Source organism: Ambystoma mexicanum, chromosome 5p, assembly GCF_040938575.1.
Source record: "Ambystoma mexicanum isolate Mex_15411 chromosome 5p, UKY_AmexF1_1, whole genome shotgun sequence".
NCBI classification, from domain to species: Eukaryota; Metazoa; Chordata; class Amphibia; order Caudata; family Ambystomatidae; genus Ambystoma; species Ambystoma mexicanum.
Genome location: NC_090930.1, coordinates 656920971 through 656939769, shown reverse-complemented (window position 1 = coordinate 656939769; position 18799 = coordinate 656920971). Strand labels below are relative to the sequence as shown.

The 18799-nt window shown below is 43.5% G+C and overlaps 1 protein-coding gene across 1 annotated transcript in view; it reads right to left on the bottom strand.

The window, feature by feature from the left end:
- The window catches only part of CENPI (centromere protein I), a 1093019-nt gene that overhangs the window by 611222 nt on the left and 462998 nt on the right, over window positions 1-18799 (bottom strand). Inside the window, exon 11 of the mRNA XM_069613020.1 lies at window positions 3521-3641. Within this exon, the coding sequence (XP_069469121.1) occupies window positions 3521-3641 (121 nt within the window). The remainder of the gene's footprint in view (window positions 1-3520; window positions 3642-18799) is intronic.

Sequence of the window (18799 nt, the reverse complement as noted above, 5' to 3'; positions counted from 1 at the left end):
TAGTAGATTACATCGAATTGTAAAAATAGTGTTCCAGCATACCCCAGAACTATATCCCTCTGGAGAATTAAGCCACTGACCCCTACATTTGACAGATATAGAGAATTCCTGGTCCTGCTTAGGTATACAATTTCTTTACGATATGTACCCAGATAGCACACTCGCCTCCGAAGGTCAATTCATTGATAAAGTGGGCAATGATTTGGGGATATTCCAATACTACTGAATGTGTAGGACGCTTGGAGCCCCCATTTTCCGCAAGAGCCTCCCCCACTCTTCAGTTCTTTGATATATGGTCTCGGCAAACACTCATTATATTCCCACCCTCCAACAACAGACCCCTCTAAAAATCCCAGAAGAACGCTTAATTGGGAGCAGGAAATTGCGACACCACTGGAAGACTATATGTTGACAAACCTATGCGACTACACCCAAATAGTATCCCTCAATAGAAAATACACACACATCTATATTTATAAAAGTGAACATTTGTGGGTTTGTTTGTGGCATGCTGAAGCTTTTCTGCTTATACAATTCCACACTGTTTCACCAATCTGCACCAAATGTTGCACAGTCACCTTTTAGGATCCTCTGGACATTACTGGCTGCATAACATTTGACACCCCACCTCTTTCCCTAGATTTCAGCACCTTCACACATGAGACGGTTACCTGAAATCGGCGAAACATCAATGTGGTCCCAGAAGCACCGGTCCCGACACAAGAAACAAAACTCGAGGTGCCACGTTTCAAGGCCCTTGGATGCACGCTTTCCGAGTTACTTGCACTACAACTAACTGCACCATGCCAGAATGAGGCGACAGGTTGGGAGAGAGCACAGAAGGTCCCAGTAGGCAGCAGCAGCAGCACACCAACTCTTGCCCCACCCCCCCCAACGTCTGCTCTGGGGTATGTCAGCCAGCCACACATGCCCAAACTCAGTGCAGTTTACTTCAGGGTGCAAAGCACATCAAGCGATAAGCAAATCGGAACAGCGACATACAGGATCATTTTCAACAATTGATGTGTGTTGTCATGTCGGTCTACAGAACGGAGAACGGGTACTTTTGCTAGTTCAATATAAAATTCTACATCAGGCATACATTGACACAGCCCGTCAGATAAGATCTGACCCAACACGTAGTGGACAAAGCCCTAAACGCCATCCACAGAAGGCATTCTTTCAACATTTGATCTGGTCATGTACGAGGTTATCTAAAGTCTGGGAAGACATTTTATCTACAAACTCAAAAATTCTTAATACCGACTAACCTGTTGACGTGCCTATTTGGGAGAGTGAACGACAGGTCTAGAATAAACCGGAAGCTTGCCTCAACTTTATTAATGATTGATATGCGTTGTATTGTGAAATCCTGGATTAGTCCCTTTGTTCCATCTACCCAGACTTGACCTGGACATACGATATGGACTCTAATTATTGGGACTTAACAGAGGCTACTACCTGCCCAATCAGATTTTTGGGATCTCTTTCGTCAGTTTCTCTCGAATCCATCAGTTGATACAGAAGTTGATTGCTCACTTCAGTGAAATTAACTGGGAATACTGGGCTGTGTTACAGAAATATATTTTGTGCTAAATGGAATGTGGTGGGGAATAACGGATTGTTTATCTATTCACTTGTATGCAGTGTGACGATTCAAAAAAGTTTAGAGTAGGATCTATCTAGACAAATTCCAACTGCCCGGGGGGTTAAACAGGGTTGCCCACTGGCGCCCGCTCTCTACATTTTGTACACATCAGACTTTATGAAAACCCAGAACTCTATCAGATCCTTTCCCCCATCCTTGGGGAAATGAGAACATTTCGAGACTGATTTACGCCGATGACATTATTTTAATAGATCAGATGCAAGTGGGTCTTCAGGGACAACTGAACAATCTCCTTGTTTATTTGGAAAAAAATAAACTAGAACTGAATAAATCAAAAACAAAAGTAATGTCGTTTGAAAAAGGAGGAAATGCAAAAAAAAAAAAAAAAACAAGCTGACCGTAGAGGGAATACAACTTGCGAAAGTACAAACTTTAAATATTTGTGAATTATATTAAACAGCTGGGTAGAAGTCCTGATGCAGGAACATCTGTTTGTGAAACTCAAATCCCTGATCACCCAATCGAAAATGATAAACCTAATGTTTGGTCAATTTTCAGTACTCCCGATTGTAAATTTCTACAGAGCCAAAGTCGTGCTGACATTAACTTATGGCGTAGAAGCAATGCCGGGAGTGCCTTCAAACATTTGGCCAAAACTTGAAGGGCGTTTTTGGTGGGAAGTTTTAAATCTGCCCAACTCTACCCCCATGGTGGCGATAACAAGAGAATTAAGCTTAAGTTCAATGAAAGCCCTGGTGGAACGTAATACACTGATGTTATTTAGAAAAGTTATTAATCCATCAGCAAAACACATCTTGAAAATCATCAGCAAAGAAATGGAGACCGAAAACAACAGGATGCTACTCCACTGAAGGTCGAGGAATCGTCTGCTCCTAGAGAAAATTGGCAGTACAGAAGAGGAGTTGTTAACAAATCCCAAGAAGATTAATGTAAAACTTCTGAATATGGACTGGATAGAGACCGGTGAGTTGGCAAATTAATGTAAACTGCTCACAGACCACCATTGGAACCCAGAAAAACTGAATGAAGTGCTTCCGTACTTAGTAAAATGCCCAAACCAACGAACACGACAAGCCTTCCTCTGGATTACACTGAACTTAATACAAATGAAATCTCAGCAATCAGAGGAAATGTAACATCAAACAAATGCAGATTTTGTCAGCTATCTACCCAGGTAGAGTCGAGAAGACCCCTTCTACTTGAATGTTGGGGCCTGGAGAAGATTAGATACACCTGGTTAGGCCACTTCTTCGGAGACCTCCACGTTTATGGTGAGGATGACTGGTGGGCACGCCTAATGAGTGGGGAAAAAACCAGTTGGGTGATCGCTGTGGTGGGATTTTTTGACCTACTGGGTTTGGAAAAGAAATGAGGTAAAGTGTTGGTGTTATGGAAAATCAACATGAACATCTTGGACTTCTGGGATTGAGCCCGGGCAATAGCGGAAGGACGATTGGATGCACTTTTTTCGTTTTCTCCCACAAAATGACATCCCCTTCACCATGCCCTTTCCCCCCCTCCCTCTCTATTCTACTCTACTTTCTTCTAAATTCATCATCTTCACTGTCTTAAGGTTTCTTCCCGACTTGGGTCTCTCCTTGTTTCTCCTTCCTCTCTACATAATCTCCTTGCAGAAGAGCGTCATTTTCATTTTGTAAAAATTGGTTTGTACAATTAAATCAAATTAAAAAAGAAAAAGAAAAAGTAACAAAAAAATATAGTAATATAACAGTAGATTATAACACTTAAAAGGCAGGGGGACTCCTGCATGGCATAATAGCTCAATTCAAAACAACAACATGCTTGTTTAATTTTCAATAACTCTTACACAAATATGGATGTCAAAAAAAGCATCTGTCCCTAGATGCAAAATCAATAACAAGTTCATACCATCATGTAGAACTTGAGCCATCCAGTAGTTAAGCCTCAGCAATGCAGCATCATCTTTGACACAATTGAGGTAGTGAAGCAGCATAGGGCTCCTCAACACTGAGCCCATGTGCGACGGAAACTGAAAGAAATCACAAACAGGCAGTTACATATTGATGCAATAAATAATTAAGTTATTCATCTTGAACTCCAATATGTGTGTGTAGTTCTACAACTGCCACCAATGAGATCTCAGTTGGCAGGAACAGCAACAATTAAAAAAATAACTAACAAGCTAAGACACTACCTGCAGACCTTCTTGGGCCAGTAAACCAGTGGGGTTTCAAGATACCACCTCATTAATATTCATGGTAAATGTTAATGCATTTAAAATTTCAAGCACATTTCTCATTAACATTTTTGAGGGGGTTATCGCCTGAACAATCTGACTGGTTTGCCGCCTTCGAGGATCTATTAGGAAGTTAACTGTTAACGCAACGTGCCAAATGAATTTTTCTTGACTTCCTGTACGAAGCTCACTATGTAAAAGCCTATAAAAACCCATGTTTCTGTGCTTGGGGACACATTTCTTGATCAGGGATGTGCTGCCAGTTTCCCTGCCCATTTCTGCACAGCTCGATGGAAATAAATCCTGTGTCCACCTTTGCTGCTAGGGTTTTCTTATTAGATTACCTGGTGGATGGTTTCATGGTTTCTACAAGGCCTGAGGCTTAACAGTCCCTATAGCAAAAAGGCAAACCACCAAACTCCAGGCAGAGGTAAAGTGGCTGGTGTTTTCATCTTTTGTAACAAACAGTAATGTGTATGCTCTTATTAAAAGAGATCTGGTTCTTGTCCTCCAAACACAGGACAAAAGGCTACAAAAGATGTTCAAGGAACAACAAAATATCCATTGGTAGCTGCATACAGAAGGATAGTTCTGAATGCTGAACCTGAACTGTAGAAAAAAAGACTTGAGCTGAATGGGAATTGGTATTGCTCTCCATTTTTGCCTAGCCATGAAGGTAATGCCCAGAGTGGGTGGGACCTTGGGGCAATATGCACAGGTGCCCTGAAGTTGTTTGAGCTCTGAACATCTAACAAAGTACTGCTAGAGTTAACTATTTGGCTTTAGATGTACCCAGACATGATCATTGTTAGGCAGAAACCTGTGCAGTTCCCTTAGGGGCCACTGCAAAAGATTCAAGACTACAGGTGTTGGCAGTAAACCCACTTGGTAGCAGTCTGTACCACCCAGATTTACCTGGTAGCTGTGGCTGAGCAGTCAGACTTCCCTCAAGAAGAGTTAGGCAGTATGCAGAGTATACTCAATAGGCACTCAGATACAATAACACAAGCACACACTGACCAGAGCTTTGGTATCAAAGTATATAATTATTTATTTAAAAACACAGATTGAAACACTCCAGCACTCTAATTGTAAAATATTCTAAACCCAGTTACTATTGTAATATACACACCCCTTTGTTTCCTATCAGATAAATCACAGTAAGACACCACTTATTTTCATACAGAGGTGAGCGCTTAACTAGATTGCAGTCTGATAAGTTTATGAGAAAGGGGGAGAAAAAAAGACAGAATATGGAAAGTTACACCACTCTAAGATTCAGGAACACTGTTAGCAAGGCAGAGAGCAAAAAGTCACTGCTGGGCCAAAGTCCAAAGGCTGGGCCTACTCTTAGAGAGAGCAGAGCACAAATGCGTGCAAGATCACACAGTTACACTAGGCTTAGAAAGTCTTGCAGAGGGTTCAGAAAAGCGTTGAGAGGCTTAGAAAAGTTTAGCCAAGGTGTCCCAGGCTAACCCAGGTTCGAAAGCCGGGGGCTAAATCTACCCCGTACAGTCGGTAGCAAGGGAAGCCAGGTGGGACACGGTACCTTAAGTGGGAAGGATCCTCCAGCGGTGGCAGTTGTTCCTGGTAGTGGGTGCAAGTTGCGTCGTCGTCCAGGGGAAGGGAAGATCTCGACTTGGAGGAAAGATGAAGGTCGTTGCACTACCAGGGCAGAAACCAGCCGCTGAGTTTTCCGGTTAAAGGTGGTACCTTTGTCTCGCGGTCGTAGTAAAACGTGGTATCCTGGTTGCCGGGGTGCTTGGCACGGGCAAGACGGCCACGAGATACGTCAGGAAAGCGAAAAGACTGTGAAACTGGTTATCCCCACCAGTTAAAGGGAGAAGACTCTCCGGCGGGAGATCTCCTCTGTCGTTGGGAAAAAGTGGTGAGACGGTCCAGCAGGGCTCCACCGGTAGTGGTGTCGTGGCAGGTCGGCTCAGCTTCTCCCTCGTCGGATTCTTAGGTCCTGTGGCGACTTCTGAAGTTCCAGTCCCCAAAGCCCTGCTTTTATGCAGCAAACCCCCATTCACTCAGCCTAGCTGTCACTCAAACATGCTAAGTGGTGAGCCGGCCGGCTCACCACTCGGGCCAATCAGGACGGAGTGCGACTTGAGTTGCCTAAGCAACTCAGTCCAGGGTGCCTAAATTCCCCTCCACCCCTCCTAAGTACCCCAGACATAGTGGCACCACTTTGGAGGGCTTCTGGAGAGAAGCCCGCCAAAAAGTGGAACAAAGGGCTCGACTTGGGTTGGAGTCACAGAAGAGAACAAATGCCATTTTAGAATCAAGTTTTGGCAAAAAATACCAACTGGAGAATTAATATTAATTAAATAAACCGGCGGTATGTTCGAGGCTACCGTAAATAATTAAATAAAGATAGTAGCCTAAAACAATGGGAAATCCCATAGGAAAATATTTGCGGTTGAATATAAAAAGTAGTATCCACACCACCAGCCAAAACTCGATCAGGGGGGACGGAGAAGTGCCCACTCGACTAACAGACCCCAGGGCAATTGAATTGCCCCAGCCAGTACGTCCACAATATGATTGTTTGTACTGATTCGGTTCAGAATTTAAGACTAGTAAAGTCAATGGTGACTTTACATGCCCTGGGGGACAGTAGTCAGTCCCAGGGTATGGAGTCTATACTGGGGGGTCACTATGACACCCCTGTGTCACTGCACTGAGGGTGCTGGGTAACACACATCACAAAAACACATGAAGCCCTATGGAGTAAAAGACCCCATAGCCCATTAAACACATCTAGATTCAAAGAAACACACTCAAATCATGCCCAAGAGTGAGGGTAAAAGAGTCTCACTCTTGGCAGGAGAAGGAAATAAACCCCAAAAATCCAGCAAAGCTGATGGGGACTCACTAGGTTAGTAAATTCAGCCTAAACAGAGAATTCTTCCTAACAATCATGGACATGTTCTGAATTAAAGTCATAGAATATATATCACAAACCAACCAACAAATCAATTGGACACAGGCTTGCTAACAAGGTTTTGACAAACATTTACACATAATGTCCCCATATTATAGGTTTGATCTCTTAAATGCAACAATTTAAAGAACTTGTGGAAAAAAAGAAGCTCCTCAAATGCATGTAGGATTGGTTCTAAAAAAGGTTACCTCATTATTAAAAAATAATATATAGGTCACCTGAAAAATCCTGCATTTCATTGACTCCTCTAACAGAAATTGTTGCCTTTATAGCTGGAAAATTCACAGGACATTGGTTTATACGAAGTACCAACAGTCATTTGAAAAATGTAGTTCAAAACCTTTATTTTACAGGGTCCTTGTCTACTCAAGAGGGAAAACTATATGAAAGTGTAGTATGCACAACTCAATGTGCTGTAGGAATTAAGGATCTATGAAGGATTACTGACTTCTTTGTGCAGAAAAACAATTGGCTGAATTTTGTTTTGCTGATTTTAACACTTTTAACCACACCCCCCACATCCCACTTTCTTCCGCCCCCTGCCCACTCCCTTCTATATACCATACCCAAACTTGGCATCTTTAATTTTGTAGTACAAAAATGGGGCAAAACTATCACTTACCAAAAGTGGGTAATATCTAACCTAACTGTAAGGGATCAGCTTCCCACAGGCATCCCTGAATTTGGGAATCATCTTTTGAAGAACAAAAACATTACTAAGGGTGGAAGAAGGAGAACATAAAATGGGGCAAAAAGGTAGCTACGGAACCACTAGTGCTTTTAATCAACACTAGCACTGGGAATTTCGGTTGTATAGCCTCAGATATAAAGCCCACGTTCTGTCTTTGTTATATAGTCCTACAGTAAAAGCACCCAACTCACTTCTTGACAGCATCCTACCACCTAGAATGTCTTCCCCTCCCACATGGCTAGGATACAGATTTTGGCACAGAAAAGTATAGACTGGGTAGTGTTCCCCTCAGTAAATGTGAAGCACGATGGGTTGGAGCATGTGGAGGGGCTGCAAGGAATGCCATGAATAATCCCTCCAAGATGCACATAGTTTAGCAGGTGAGCACTGTTAGGAAAGGTTTTCTTTTGCTGCTTTCCACTCAGTCATCGATGGGACACTCTTTCTTTTCACTTTGTTTACATTCCTGGCCTGAAATTTTGGAAGTAGGCAAAGCCTTCTACTGTACTTCCCTTGCCATTATGCACATTCTTATGGAGAAACTGATCAGTCCATAAGACTATCAGTAAGGAGAGACTTTGTGTCTCTGAATTTCTTGTATCGTTACAATTGAACACATTACCTTAATGTGAAGTGTGCTTGGGACACTTTGTATCCTTATACCTTCTGAGTTATATATTTCTGTTTACTTTTACAAGGTGCCAATGACAAGCTCGTGGCAGCAGATATTGTTCTACCTTACTGCAAATGGCTACTGAGGGTGGCTAACACCATAAGATGGCTGCTTTCACTTGTCCTTTGGGCATATTGTTCTTTGGCCTTTTTCTTGCCTTCTCAGGTCATAAAATTCCATATATGGAATGCCATTTCCCAGGGAAAGCTGCTGCTTTCACTGGCAATGAGGCATTTGTGTGTGAGCCCGGATGAGTGGGCTGGGACTGTCCGGTCCCAGTACACATCCTGACGACAAGTTCTGTTGCTGGGCAGAAGTTGTGCCCAGTGGTCACCAATGATTACCATTGGTGGGCTTGGGCAAGCTCGGAGACCAAATCTTGGATAAAAGGAGAGGCTCCTGCAGCCATTAAAAAGATTGTTGGAGCCAAGTCCTCTACGAAGATGAGCAGCCATTTGAAGACCAGAGGAAAACGGCTGCAGCTGACCAACACCAACTCATTTGAAGTCCTGTTGAAGCCCTGCTCCTCGCCTGATCTCAAGAAGATCGTAATCAGTGTATTGACCCCATGACCGGTTGTAACCAGTCTCGACTAATGCTCGAGGATCCAAGTCTCCCGTAATGTCCCTGGATCAACAAGTGTACTGACCAACTCTCTACTGGGTTACCTTGCAGCAGCTTTCGCTGTTCCGAGTGCATCATAGGAACTAAGGAGGACCTTTAACTTGTGTAATAAGGCGCCTGCTCCTGCATTTTCAGCCTTCTTGAACCAACAGTAGCTGTGCTTGGCATGCTCCTTTATTTGTACACTGAAGATCAACCGTCGCCAACTGACCACGGTGACTCCTGTTGCAACTAGTCTTCCTCACTCCCTGGAGGTGTCTCTCAGGTGGTCTGCCCCGCAGAAGTCTTCATCTTTTCTTATTTGGGCTTTCTGTTGGAAGTTGTCTGGAACCGATGCCTAAGCCCTGCGACAGACAGAAGCTAAATCCTGTTCCTGAAAGTGACCTTGCACCAATGACCTCAGGGCCTTCCTCGACAGGACCAAGCACAGAAGATTTATCAACAGAATCTGCAACGTGAGCAGTGATTTTAGGAGAAATCAGAGTCTGGGGGTAATATAACATGCCTGTCTCCACCTGGCCCCCACCCGTCCTTTTACTGGGTTACATGAGCATAAAGTCCTGTCCCTAAATCAGGCTTTCCTGACTTTGGTCAGTGGAGGCCTGGTCAAGGTTCCCTAATTAGACCTACTCTAGTGTCTGAGATGGAGTACTGTATCGTAATGGATCCAATCTTAATCATAACCACAGGCATCATCAACCCCTTAATAAACCTATATGTGAAGTGTAACTTTGGAAATGGTGTCATTTGGACACAAAACTCCAAACCATTTTAGGATGGACGTTATATGAACTAGGGAAGCTGTTCTGTTATTTTAAAGCATCTTTTCTAATTCTTATGCATCAGAATACATCACTGTGTTGTATGGTTTATTGAATCCAATGTTTTCCTATATCTCCCAAGTGTGAAAGTATAGATCTGTAATATGTTTCATAAACACTGGTGGCTTTAGTATGAAATGCCTGTTATTTCTCTACAATACCTGCATGGTCCCTAAAATATATGAATTGGAAGCATCTTCCAATCCCATAGAACATTGGTTACAGGTCCTTGAAGGCAAAATCTGGTGTAATAAGTTTGGCGGAGAGTGGCAGTCTTGCTGCTCATTCCCTCCAAGTCTGTTGTCCCGGTTCATTGCTACTGGTGCTGCTGCTGAGGAGGCATGTTCTTACTACTGCGTAAAACCCCCTACTCTCCGCGAAGTGGCAGAGAGTGGCAGTTTTTCAGTCTTTGCTGTCATGACTGCCATGACTGCAGACACCACCAACTCTGCCAATTCCGATATCCTAGGTAAAGAAGGATGCCAGTTCCGTAGCATGCGCCCTCGCGCCCTGCAAAACACTCCCCAGCTCGACAGCCATCATCTGTCAAAGGACTGTTTAATCCAGCGCTCAAAAGGCACAGAGGTGGCCGCCACACAAACTACAAAAAAGGTCTCAGGACCCAACAAAGAAGAAGAAACATCGCCAGCCACAGCCCTTCCCTCAGAGGAGACGGCACCTGCGAGTTCCGCGGGTCCTGGCGAGGACTCACCCCGGGGTGTGACACCATTGACTTTTGCGCAGTCTCCGACGAGCTCCCTGTTGGTCTCCTCCTCCTCGATCCAGCTTCTGGCTTCCTCCGGAGGGAGGACCGAACGCTGTGAGCTAGAGGGGCGGGGGGCCTGGGGTCTTCCGAGGCAGACGCACCACATCGGGCCGACGCGGAAGTCAGCTCGCAAGGAAACTGTGAAACCAGTGCCTCTACTGCCCCGAGGAGGAAGAAAGAAATTCTAAACAAATACAACCTCACTTCTTCAAGCCCATCAGCGACGCCTCGCCCCTTGCGGGTCCCGGCACCGCCAAAGTGAGGCAAGAAAAAGGACTCGCCCACGGGCAGGCAACTCCTCAAGGATCCTCAAACCATAGGAAAAAACAGAGCTGTGCCCCCCAAAGCAAGGAACGACCAAATAGATCTAACCTTCAGCGCTCCCCAAAACCTGATCAAGATATCTGCAATATCTGCAATAATACACCCCTATCCAGGAGAAAAAGGTGCTGCACTACCATCTTGTGACACACCTACTCTCTCCGACGACCGAAGTTCCCAAAATCCGCCCTCGCCAAACGGGGCAGACACCCTGCAACACCAGGACCTAGGGGAAATAAAAAAAAACAAATGCCACAGAGTAAGAAGCAACACTGGAGCCAGACTGCTTCACCTAATAAAAAAAAAAGTGCCAATACAAGTGGAAAGGAAATCTAAAAACCAGCAGACAAAGAATGACTGCCGCACAGACGCTTAAAACAGCCAAAATGACCTTGGCCAAACCGACTAAAAAGATCTGGGAGCCAGATTCCGGCAAACCGTCAGCTTTAAGTCTTGTGATTGACTTTTTCAACTCCTTCACTCCTCTGTCTTCCGGCAGTCAAGAAGACCTCACAGATGCAGAAATTCTGGAGGCGATAATGGTCTGCCAACCTCTGCAGAAATCCATAAAAATTGACACCACTCCTGGGACCCCACCTCAAGTTAACGCACCGCACAAAGAGCCTCAAGAGACCGAGTCCCTGTCACATGAGACAGGGAAAGCAGACAAAACGCCAGTACCTCCCCTACAAACTGGTGAGACCCCGCCTGCCTCTGCATCAGAGCCTATCCCTCTCCCTAGGTCTGCTACACAACCTCCTTCAGACCAAGGGGAGGACCTACTGGATTTAAAAACACCATCCAAGCGGGACCCACAATGCAGGGAGAGAGCAGCCGTATCTGCCCCTCTGGCACAGGAAAACCTGGCTGCACTAGACCTAGAATCCAAACGAACTGCGCTTACAACAGACCCTCGAATACCAGAAAAGGACATAGAAGAAGAAACTACATCTCTGAAGACCGCACTCCCAAGCATCCAGGACTCAAGAACCAGGGACAAAAGCCATCGTTCTTCAAGAGGAACCTACCAGGCTGGGGACCTAAGAGAAAAATAGAAAACTAAGCCTAGACCGCGATCAGCGAAGCTCAACAGATTTCTTCACCTGACTCTCAGCCCAAAAGCTGCCGACACACGTAAACCACCTATACACCTCATCTACCAAAAAAGATACCTATCCTCCAGGAACACCAAACAAATCACCCACAAAAAAAAAAGTTAGACATCTTATCCATTATGTCAGCTGTAACAATCGTCTTGGCTCCGTTCACAAAGTTATATGAATCAATAAACGAAAACCTGAAAGATCACACAACCATCCAAGCAATGATGCACATAAAACTAATATACCTGGAAGGCTACATCACTCCACTAGATAAACGTTTAAAGATGACCAACACAAACTTGAACCATCAATCTGGACATACACCGCAACGAGAACAAGGGATCGACATTAACCTCAACAAAACCAAAACTCCGTCCACCTCCCCACCAAAAGCATTATCCACTGGCATGGACCCAACTTCTGAGACTACCACCGAAACCTGTAGGCCAGAGACGAGCGACATAATTCTTATCGTCGACGACCACCCTGACAAAAGTCCACAAAACCGTCCAAAGACAGACGGCCAGGACCGAGCATACTCGATATTTTCATCAACAATGGAAAACCAGGTGGAAAACCTTGCCTCAGACTCCACGGCCAAAAATAAATCCCCCCTAGACAAAGGGTGGATCAATCCCCCATCCAGGCGTGAGCCTCGTTCTACAGATCGCCAAACCCAACTGTATCAAAAACTCACCCAAAACAGAGGTTTTCCTAGCAGATGAACATTCGATGAACATAAGTCAACATATTGACGACTCGGCAAGTCCTTCAACGAGTCAGAACCAGGAGGAATCCAAAGCCCAAAATGAAATCACAACCAAAGAAACCCAACGTCGGACCCAGAACAAAGGAAAACCAGAGGACTCATCCCCTCCGTTCCATACACTGTAAGACCGAAGGATCAAACTACATCCTGACCTCAATAAGAAACAACCTAACCAACTCGTGACAAGAAAAGTATCTTTTTCATCAGGAGAAACTCATCTCCTCCAACAAATAGGACTCCTCAGTCCAGAAAGCCCACTGACCACCCTCAGAGGGGCAGGAAAGCCAGTGGAGACACTCTACCGAGAAACACCCAAGCAGTGCGCCGAAAACTATGATGAAATAATCCTCAACAGAAGAGCAGTCTTAACTCTATTTGGCCTCATTCCCGCCCTCGGACAGATCAGACGACCTGAAGATCGTGGATCCAAGCAACACTCATCGAAGAACTAAGACCTACTTATACATCCTATCAAGGAGGGTAAAAACTTTAATAAGGCAATTAAACAAATTTTTGAAACTGGGCTATATACTGACGGAACAAACAACTACGACAACCGCACCACGACTGGCGGCCCACCATAACATCCACCATAGATCTCCACGCTCAAATGCCCACTGTAACGAGTCTCAGAAGAACTACCAACCCAAGGAAAATGTCACCGCCAAGAGAAGTAAAGAAGATCCTCGATCTAAAGAGAAAAGAGAACACAAACCCCACTCCACATCTCATATGGAATGTAAAACTGAACAAACACCAAATTCAACTCGGAGTGAAAGACGCATAAACCAAGATGAACGCGCCAAACTCAAATCTAAAGCCAATGCACGTCACTCAAGTAAAATAGAAACTGCCCAAATTCCAGAAACTCAAGCTCCCGCAACCAGAAAATGGAGACCACAAGGGCACCAGAAAATTCAAGAGAAAAATGCCAACTTCAACAAGGCATATGATCCTTGCTGCCAAAGGCCCCGACCTTAACTCACAAGAAATAGCAACTCGCAGGTCAGCAATCTGACGAAAGCGATGACTCGTCAGCCGACCAAAGCTCAAGCCATTTATAACTCTGCTCATGTAACACACAAGGCCATCTCCACCTCACAGCAACGGGCGACGCAGACTTGGCCTCTTTTGACGTCATTTGTCTCCAAGAAACTTGGCTACTAGACAAACCAGTCTTGGATGGGTACAATCTCGTTCTGGCACCTGCGAGAAAAGGCCTACTAGGCCGCCCTTCATCAGGACTCCTTACGGCATGCCGCAATGGAAAAGGTCTCAGGATAAAAGAAATCCTCCAGTCGAACCCATCAGTGTTGACAGTCCTCTTAGACTGGGAACGGATGTCAACAGCACCCAATACACTCATAGCAATCCTCAACACCTACTGGAACCTGGCGGCCATCGAGGCAACAATTACCTTGACATGATGGAAAAAGCGATAGACAACATTCAGACCACCTATCAGGTGTCCTGCCTCATAATCTGTGGCGACCTGAACGCAACATGCCAAAAGTCCTTTGACAAAAACGCAAGAATCAACAAACCTACAGAGGCCGCCCAGAGAGGCCAACTATGGTCCAAGTTAATGGCCTCAAGACACATGCTAAACCTCAACCCTATTTTTGAAAATAAACACTGTCTTCCGACTTGGAAGCAGGGAGATTTGCGAGGCACCATAAACTACAACTATGTACCCGTCCATTCCTAGAAATGACAACGTCCTTTGAGGTTCACAACACGGCGGAAAGAGACCATAACCAGTTAATAACAACTTGATGAAACTACTCTGAAAAACCGGTCTCTTGGGTTGGAACCGAACACTCAGGGAAACCGCCTAAAACTTACTGCAGCCTCAGTCCGAGAACCGACAAGAAGATACACCACCAGCAGAAGTCCTGAACGAAAATCTAAACCCGACTACGTGTCTCTTCTAGTCCCCTACATAACTAAAGGAAAAGCAAATCTTAAAACCTGTATTCCCCACAATCATTCATACACCGCGCAGTTAGCAGCATAAAAGCAGGAACTCTGAAAAACTAAGACTGGCTAAGTCCATGCTACCAAACCAGGCAGAAACAAAAATACTGGCAGCCACCAAAGTCTACCGGAACTGGGTGAAAACCCACAGTTTCCAACTATACCAGAGAGACTCTGAAAAAATCTTGAAAGCAATTAGTGGCAACAAAGCCAGAGACTTCTGGTCACTTCTAAGAACAACAACGGCCATGAGGAAAAACTCGATTCAGAACCGAAATGGATTAACCACTTGTTGTCACTTTTCAAACCTCTGTCGCAGCAGAAAATCCAACCTAGGGCCACTAACTCGACATGGCTATACCTCAACGATCACAAAGACATTTTTGACCAACTCAAACAAACCTTCTCGAGCCACCGGGCCAGATGGCATAACCAATATGGACCTTAAAAACAACGTGGGCAACCCTTCTAAGAAAAATCTTCATGAGATGCGCGCAACAGAAATACATCCCACCATCATGGAACAAGGAAATAATTGTGCCAATTTATAAGAAAGGGAATGCCAGCGACCCAACAAATTTCCACCCAATAGCGCTTCTCGACTGTATTGGGAAAGTCTTCGGAGCTCTATTACTGAAAAGATTCCATGTTTGGGCAAAAACCGCACCTTGCAAAGGCATCTTTCAAACAGGTTTAAAAAAAAATGAAGGTACAACAGCCAACATCCTAACAATCAGTACGCTAAAAAGCAAGGTCTTAGAGGGAAAACCAAGAATATTCATGCTTTCATAGACTTATCTCAAGCTCATAAAGGCACTACATACAGACACGACACTCTAAGTGTGACTAACCCAACAAGGGAACCTCTCTGCAGAAATCTCCACCAGAAGAGGGGGGGTCAAACAAGAATGCCCACTTGCTCTAGCTCTGTTTTTAGCCTATATGGGTGACTACGGGGAAACTGAAGACCTTTCCAGAACATTTCCGCCAAAGCTGGCAAGCGTAAAAATCAGCTGACTTCTGTACGCGGACAACCTTATCCTCTTGGACCAGACCCCAATCGGTCTCCAGACAGCTAAACAACCTGCTGCGCAAAACAACCTGAAAATCAACAAAAAAAAACAATAATAATGATTTTGAAAAACAAAGATGGTACCTCGAAGAATGTGAGATAGAAAAAAAATAAAATAGTTCAAATACATTGGCGTAACCATGGACAGTTCAAAACAAGAAACCTCAATGCAGGAAAACCTCAAATGTAAAATAGAAAAGTTGGTGGCCCAAGAAAAGGCAATTGATCTGAAATTCAGTAGATTCTCAACCATTCCAGCAATACAGTTTAACAAGATGAGTCATCCCTTCAATCACACAATCACATACAGCGCTGAGGCGATGCCGTTAATACCAAAAAAAGTCTGGCCAAGGTTGGAAGCACATTTCTGGAGGACAGTTCTGACCCTGCCTAAATCAACATTGATGCCTGCACTACGGCGAGAACTCAGTCTTTTGTCCCTATTGGGAACAATAAACACTAACTCACTACTTCTTTACCGAAAATGCCTTATCCAAAGCCGCTAATCAATTTACACACCGATAGGCAACGAAATGCAAGAGGAAACAGTTAAAATGTTATCTACCTGGAAGAACAACAAAAAGTCCCTACTGAACTTCGTCGCCTGCACTGAAGAAGACCTCATTACAAATCCAGTCAGGGTGATCCAAAAGTTGAAAAACCTAGACTGGTCGACAACTCAAGATGCTGCGGCTGCAAACAAACTCATCACTCACTTACCACAAACGTTGTGCAAGCTCAACGAGCTACAAGGATACATAGCAAAATTCCCAAGTAGATCAGCTCGAAACTACCTTCTCAGGGCCAGATAAACTACTGGAAACAAACGAAATTCGGAAAAATACAAGGTACCTCTGTGACTAGTGTGTGCCGCCTATGCGGTTCAGGAAATGAGACGATTCGCCACCTGCTCCTGTCCTGCCCAAAAAACCAGTCGATCAGACCTGCTTACCTCAAATAATTTCTCACCGACGGTCAGCAGTTGGAAGAACAACAATGGTGGCACAGAATGATTGGCGGAGACAGAGCTACCTGGCAAATAGCATTAGTAAAGATCCTTTAACAGACAATGAAAATGTTATCTTGCCTTAATTATTTTACAAGAAACCGTTCGACTCTACATACTCTACTTTTGTAAAAATCCAATTTGGATTATACACAAATAAAAAAAAATAAAAAAAAATAAGTGTGCCTCAAGGTACCCCTATGCAGTGTATACGCATGGAATTGGGAGTAACCTATCTTGGGACACTGTTGGCAGTTTGAATAGGGGCATTATACATCAAGGCCATTAAGGAACCACAATGCCATTACTAAAAATTCTTGGAAAAAACATCAACTGCGGGTAATAAAGCAGCAGTGGATTTCACACAAATATGCAATTTGTTAACATTGATTGGTCTCTTGAGTGGTATAATCACTTGGTTGAGTTTTGCAAGCAACTAAAATTTAGTTGCACACAGTACTGAATCCAAAAGTCTGAATATTTACAAACTAAAAAATCTTTATCCAAGTATCCTGAACATATCACAGTAGTAATGCATCTACAACTTTTGATTTTAAAATTATCATCCAAGTTACAGAGAACATTCATGTTACCCTTTAACTTGTCACCATCAATGGAGATGATGGGTAGACAACCTCAAATACCCATCTCAGAGGGTTTGTGTAGATTGTGTAAATAACTTCATATTATAGATAAAAGTACATATCGACTTCCTGTAAAATGCGTGCATACTTGTATGAAATCTACTGCATCAAATATGTTCACAGAATTGAGCAATTGCTAACTGATGAATTCTGACAGATGTTTGATGGGTTACTCCTCTTTGTTAATCGCTTCTACAATTATGTGGCACTATTGGATAAATATTAAGCTAATTGATTAATGGAACTTTTAGAGAAATTGATAAAAATGTAATCTTAATGAAAGATTTATATAATGAACTGGATTTTTTAAGATTTATAGTGTTAAAAGTTGATTTACTACAACATTTTTTTTTTTTTTAGGGGAGATGCATATACTATATACATAAAGAGATATCAAAAGGACAAACATCTCAATCCAAAATCAGAAGAGGGGGAAGGAGGCAGATGCAAAAGGAGATGAAGCGGCAGGGGACAACCATCAGAGACTGGTAAAGTACAAACAATCATTAGAAGATCACAACTGAACAATTGATGTAGAAATCATACTTAGTGATTACCATTTCTGACATGACCCCACACTACAGAAATTGTGGATCTATTGAACAAAGGCTCGTCATTTGTCCCATGTCAAAATTTAGACATGGATGATGTACTTATAGAAGTGTTTACGTTTTGTAGAAAATTGAAATTGCACAAGTATTTCATGAACTGCGATTCCATAGCTAGTATAGAAACACATGTAATTAGCAGTGTTCCATAAGAGATCTTAATACCTTAGAATGTTCGGATGCTCCATCATCGGAGGGTAATTTGGAAGAGGGTGAAGCCTCTACTTTCTTCCAACCCAGCTGTTCCATCACTTTGCCCAGCCCCTTTAAACCTAAATCTGTTTGCCCTAGCAAGTAAGGCTGACTCATGCTCTTCTATTTGAGAATTGAGTGAAATCCGATTTGAAAAAATGCAATTGGTTCAATGCATCATAAGAATTTGACTAAATCCGCACATTCAACTATTAAATCTTTGCAAACCAATTCTGTCATCAAACAAGCAGATGAGGGAGGCAACTTAGTTCTGCGGGGCAAAGATAAATATATTATGAGGGAAGATTGGCATTGGAGGAAAGTATGTGCTGCATTTTACTAAACAATGACCCAACTACTATAACAAAATACTAAGATTCAAACTCTCCCAGTGGAAAGCTTCAGGTTTGCTGAGTAAAGACCAATTTAACTATCTACATTTCAAACATCGCATCACTCCTTGTTTTTACCTTTTATATCCAAAGTGCAAAGAAGCATAAAACCGACTTAAGTTGTATTGGTTATTTCTTAATGACCTTTGTGTCAAGTCTCCTGTCTTACGTCAAAGATAGTGGTGCGGTTTTCTAAGGCTGAATAATATTTCATGGGACCTGGATCACACTTAAAACGGCTTCTTTGTACACTGCCATCGACCATCAGGGTGGTATCATATCTGAATATTGTTTTAAGAAACAGATCTCCACCATTTAAGCAGCACACACAGATGCTTTTAG